The sequence below is a fragment of the Ranitomeya imitator genome, chromosome 1 (genome assembly GCF_032444005.1).
Source record: "Ranitomeya imitator isolate aRanImi1 chromosome 1, aRanImi1.pri, whole genome shotgun sequence".
Lineage (NCBI taxonomy): Eukaryota > Metazoa > Chordata > Amphibia > Anura > Dendrobatidae > Ranitomeya > Ranitomeya imitator.
This window is the reverse complement of record NC_091282.1, coordinates 889793256-889799255: the sequence shown is the minus strand read 5'-3', so window position 1 is coordinate 889799255 and position 6000 is coordinate 889793256. Positions and strand designations below refer to the sequence as shown.

The 6000-nt window shown below is 40.7% G+C and overlaps 1 protein-coding gene across 1 annotated transcript in view; it reads right to left on the bottom strand.

Annotated features, from left to right (window-relative positions):
* Positions 1-975: 975 nt before the first annotated feature.
* Positions 976-6000, bottom strand: part of LOC138658195 (neuronal acetylcholine receptor subunit alpha-7-like) — a 343558-nt gene continuing 338533 nt past the window's right edge. Inside the window, exon 10 of the mRNA XM_069745709.1 lies at positions 976-1935. Within this exon, the coding sequence (XP_069601810.1) occupies positions 1411-1935 (525 nt within the window). The 3' untranslated portion in view covers positions 976-1410. The remainder of the gene's footprint in view (positions 1936-6000) is intronic.

The following is a 6000-nucleotide window of genomic DNA, read 5'->3' as shown; positions in this document are numbered from 1 at the left end:
TGTTAGCGATATGCTGTCATTCTGTGACGGACCCTCGGACGCAGTCTTCAGCTTTTCCAGGTCCGTCAACGCTACGCAGATGTTATCACGATCGTATAATGCGATCTTGGAAAAGGCACTAGCGTTGGTGCAGTCCATTTAACGCATGCGTTACACAGACTGCACCAACGGAATGTGAACCCAGCCTAAGAGCTACCGAAACAATGGAGAGGTGCATCAATCTACGTGTGCTACTGTACAGACATGTGGGGTCCAGATGTATGGAGATATTCTCCCTTAGAATGAATGCAGACTATAACGGAATGCGCTATGTTTTTAATGTTTAATGAGTTTGTTTAATAAATTGAAGAATAAAAGAGGAACCAATATAGAGATTGTACAGAGCTGTAATACTACTATGTGCAGAAGCATTTATAAGTACACTATTCATTTCAATCCACTACATTATTTGGGAACAAGGCAAATATTTGTTCTGAATTCCCAGCATTAATAGTGGTAAAGATCCTTTATTCCTACTATGCCCTTAAGGCCGGGGTCACACGTACGAGTGCAATGCGAGAAACTCGCGCCAATACCCGACACTGCTGCCGACACTCAGGACCGGAATATGCAGCTACATGTATTTCTATGTAGCTGAACGCTCCGGCCCTGAGTGCCGGCGGCAGTGCCCGGTATTGATGCAAGAGACTCGTGCGAGTTTCTCGCATTGCACTCAGCCTAATACCAAAACCCATCAGATCTTCTTATAGTCACGAGAAAAGCTAGATGTATTTTTCATAGAGTTAATATTATTCTCTGAAATGAATCACATATTAAATCCTTTATCGGAAAGATCTTTCCACCTACTTAGATACCAGAACCTGGGTGCAACTTCTACCACTCCAACCCTTTTAGGTACACGCCTGAAAAAACCTATAATGTTTGCAACCTAAAGGAGATCAGGCATTCACCTTTCTGACAAGAATGAGCAAGACATGAAAAAAAATAATGTTTTTATTAACGTCAATGTACTGTAGGCTCAGTCGGTTCTTGGATGTAATACTCTCCATTGGCTGCAGTAATAGCGCATTATGAAACATTGTGACACTTACTGTGATATGGGGCTAGTCCTTGTTTTCATATTACTTTATTATGTCTCACTTTTTTATAGTTTTGTATAATTAACAGTATAATAGGATAATGTATGGCCAAACAGTTCTTTGATTGCTAATACTAACATTTGTACAATTTTTGCCTACATTTAAGATACCTTTTGATGTCTATTTCTTTAGATAGCTGTATATTTTCAATAATATTTGTTCACTAACACACAATTATTTTTCTCAATTGTTATACATCTGAAGACATAACAAGCAATAACATTGAAAATCTTTTTTTTTTTGTCCGGCAGCAAAATTAGCTAAGTTTCCATCATGTAAAGTCCTTGGAAACAGCTTCTACAAAGTTTGGTGCGGACATCAAGATGGCAATTGTACAGATAATGGCAAAAAGAGTGAAAGCTACAAGACACAAACGGTCAATGACTGCAGCAGCAAACTTCCATTCACTGCAGATCTCTTCTCCTTCATCGTGATCTCGGAATCGTCGGGCAATGTACTGCACCTCCTCTAATATCTTGGTTATTTCTGGCATGCACTCTCTTAAACACTTCTTCTGGATGAGATCACTGTCTTCTAGAGAAGGGCATGTTACTCTACCACACATGACCCCAGAGTCACTGGTAGGTGGACAGCACGGGCTCTCCAGGTTGTGGTAACCACAGTAGAGAATGTTGCCATTTGTAGATTGGTGCCCAGATACAATGTTCATTTCAATACTGCTCATACTTGAATGGTGCTTCGGGTATGTATATTTACAAGGGATCGGTATTCTATTTTCACCTGGTTTTCTCATTCTTAAAAACCATGCGCACCAGTTGAGCAAGATCACCCTTACCTGAAATAGAAAAGGACAATAAGTAATCATGAAAGTAATATTACGTCTATGGTACCAAATCACTAGAATCTGGAACAATTAATTGTTATAACCATATATGAATTTTAGTATCATATTTCATGTTATTATAGGACACACCCAATTCTGACGTGACAACAGGATATTTGTTTTTATCTTTACGTGATCAAAGTATTTTCTCATTTTATCTTACTTTATAGCATGCTATTGTAACGACCAGGCCGAACATTCCCTGCTATTCACCCCCACACAGTGTCCACAGCCGAATGAATGACCACAGACAACAGGTCTCGGGGATAACAGTTGCTTTTACTTCGGCAGGAATGGGAAATATAACTTGGAACAAATATGGAACAGTCTCTCTTGAGTAGTCCACGGCAAATACAGTTCACACTTAGATGCTGACACAGAATTTAGGTTCTGGAGCTTTAAGAACCTGTATTAGTTAGAAGAAGCAGTACCTGGCGCCCTGTATCCATTTCACAGCTTGTCGCAATCCTTGCAGAAATATACTTGAAGCAAATAACAGATAATTTGTGGTGAGGCGGGAGACCCTCAATTTCCTCAACACGAGGGGCAATAGGTTCTTCTGTGCCCTTCAGTGCGACCTAGTGCTGGAGAAGCATGGGTAAATAGGGACAGCACAAGATCCAGGGTTAAAGGAAACATTTTAAAGTCTTTAGCCATCTTGGCTGCAGAAGCCAAGGGAAAAATCCTAGGCATTAGGCCTGGCTGTAAGTCTTTAGATGGATAACATGAAAAGATGGATGAACCTCCAGGCATGTAGCCTGGAGGGGGTGAGAAGACCCATCAACTGAGGTCTGTCTGGGTCACATCATGTACCAGACTTTTTGAGGACTTTCCAGTCTCTGTCTAGACAAGACAGAGATCTGGAGGTAGCTCCTCCTATGGAATCTTGGTGACAGGGTCACTGACCAATAGGATCTATACCCAATTCTGTGTAAGATCGTACATTGAGAATAATATAAATCATGCATTTCACCAGCAAATGGTGCTGGAACCCACCAAATGAAAAGTGCACTTTATAGAACACTGAAACCGTTTTGGATTCATTTAAACCATATAACAGTGAAAGGATAACTTAGGAGTGAGTTGTAGTATAAGGCTTGAGTCACACTAGAGAGGAATACGGACTAGTGTTATGTGAGAATAAATCGCATAGCACTCGGACCAATGTTAATCTATGGGGCAGCCCCCATCATCTGTTTTTTTCTCGGCCTTATTATACATGCGAGTGAAATCGCAGCATGCTGCAATTTGCACTGTATATCGGCCGAGACTCGCCAATGAAAGTCTATGGGTGTGAGAAAAACTCCCACAACACACGGACCAGCAGTGTGAAATTCGTATGGCATCCGTATGCAATGCGATTTTAGCATGAGCTTTTACATAGAGAGAACTGCTGTATGTAAAAGCTCATGTTAAAATCGCTTTGCATATGGATAACATACGGATGTCACACTGTTACTAGATGCGAGGGAATTGCATCCTCTCATTGCAAACGGATTACATACAGATCACTGTTCGGGAACATTTGTGCGATTCTCGGCCGTCAAAATCGTACCGATTTTTTTATATGGTAAGTGTGACTTCAGCCTAAAGAAGCTACTCACGGTCCATACATCATCTGCACCAGGTCACTACACTATCATTTTAGGCATATGGATGTTAATAGAGACAATGTACACTTGTGCACTTGCCAGGGAGCCCAATTTATATTTCCCATTTTGCAACAATATTAATATAGGTAAAATTTTCATAATTATATTATTTTACATATATTTTTTACTTTAATGGATAGAGGGTTATATATATATATATATACATATATATATATGTATATATATATATATATATATATATACAGTGGGGCAAAAAAGTATTTAGTCAGTCAGCAATAGTGCAAGTTCCACCACTTAAAAAGATGAGAGGCGTCTGTAATTTACATCATAGGTAGACCTCAACTATGGGAGACAAACTGAGAAAAAAAAATCCAGAAAATCACATTGTCTGTTTTTTAAACATTTTATTTGCATATTATGGTGGAAAATAAGTATTTGGTCAGAAACAAAATTTCATCTCAATACTTTGTAATATATCCTTTGTTGGCAATGACAGAGGTCAAACTTTTTCTGTAAGTCTTCACAAGGTTGCCACACACTGTTGTTGGTATGTTGGCCCATTCCTCCATGCAGATCTCCTCTAGAGCAGTGATGTTTTTGGCTTTTCGCATGGCAACACGGACTTTCAACTCCCTCCAAAGGTTTTCTATAGGGTTGAGATCTGGAGACTGGCTAGGCCACTCCAGGACCTTGAAATGCTTCTTACGAAGCCACTCCTTCGTTGCCCTGGCGGTGTGCTTTGGATCATTGTCATGTTGAAAGACCCAGCCACGTTTCATCTTCAATGCCCTTGCTGATGGAAGGAGATTTGCACTCAAAATCTCACGATACATGGCCCCATTCATTCTTTCATGTACCCGGATCAATCGTCCTGGCCCCTTTGCAGAGAAACAGCCCCAAAGCATGATGTTTCCACCACCATGCTTTACAGTAGGTATGGTGTTTGATGGATGCAACTCAGTATTCTTTTTCCTCCAAACACGACAAGTTGTGTTTCTACCAAACAGTTCCAGTTTGGTTTCATCAGACCATAGGACATTCTCCCAAAACTCCTCTGGATCATCCAAATGCTCTCTAGCAAACTTCAGATGTGCCCGGACATGTACTGGCTTAAGCAGTGGGACACGTCTGGCACTGCAGGATCTGAGTCCATGGTGGCATAGTGTGTTACTTATGGTAGGCCTTGTTACATTGGTCCCAGCTCTCTGCAGTTCATTCACTAGGTCCCCCCGCGTGGTTCTGGGATTTTTGCTCACCGTTCTTGTGATCATTCTGACCCCATGGGGTGGGATTTTGCGTGGAGCCCCAGATCGAGGGAGATTATCAGTAGTCTTGTATGTCTTCCATTTTCTAATTATTGCTCCCACTGTTGATTTCTTCACTCCAAGCTGGTTGGCTATTGCAAATTCAGTCTTCCCAGCCTGGTGCAGGGCTACAATTTTGTTTCTGGTGTCCTTTGACAGCTCTTTGGTCTTCACCATAGTGGAGTTTGGAGTCAGACTGTTTGAGGGTGTGCACAGGTGTCTTTTTATACTGATAACAAGTTTAAACAGGTGCCATTACTACAGGTAATGAGTGGAGGAAAGAGGAGACTCTTAAAGAAGAAGTTACAGGTCTGTGAGAGCCAGAAATCTTGATTGTTTGTTTCTGACCAAATACTTATTTTCCACCATAATATGCAAATAATATGATAAAAAAAACAGACAATGTGATTTTCTGGATTTTTTTTTCTCAGTTTGTCTCCCATAGTTGAGGTCTACCTATGATGTAAATTACAGACGCCTCTCATCTTTTTAAGTGATGGAACTTGCACTATTGCTGACTGACTAAATACTTTTTTGCCCCACTGTATATATATATATAGTACAGACCAAAAGTTTGGACACCTTCTCATTTAAAGATTTTTCTGCATATTCATGACTATGAAAATTGTACATTCACACTGAAGGCATCAAAACTATGAATTAACACATGTGAAATTATATAATTAACAAAAAGTGTGAAACAACTGAAAATATGTCTTATATTCCAGGTTCTTCAAAGTAGCCACCTTTTGCTTTGATGACTGCTTTGCACACTCTTGGCATTCTCTTGATGAGCTTCAAAAGGTAGTCACCGGAAATGGTCTTCCAACAATCTTGAAGGAGTTCCTAGAGATACTTAGCACTTGTTGGCTCTTTTGCCTTCACTCTGCGGTCCAGCTCGCCACAAACCATCTCGATTGGGTTCAGGTCTGGTGACTGTGGAGGCCAGGTCATCTGGCGAAGCACCCCATCACTCTCCTTCTTGGTCAAATAGCCCTCACACAGCCTGGAGGTGTGTTTGGGGTCATTGTCCTGTTGAAAAATAAATGATGGTCCAACTAAACGCAAATCGGATGGAATAGCATGCCGCTGCAAGATGC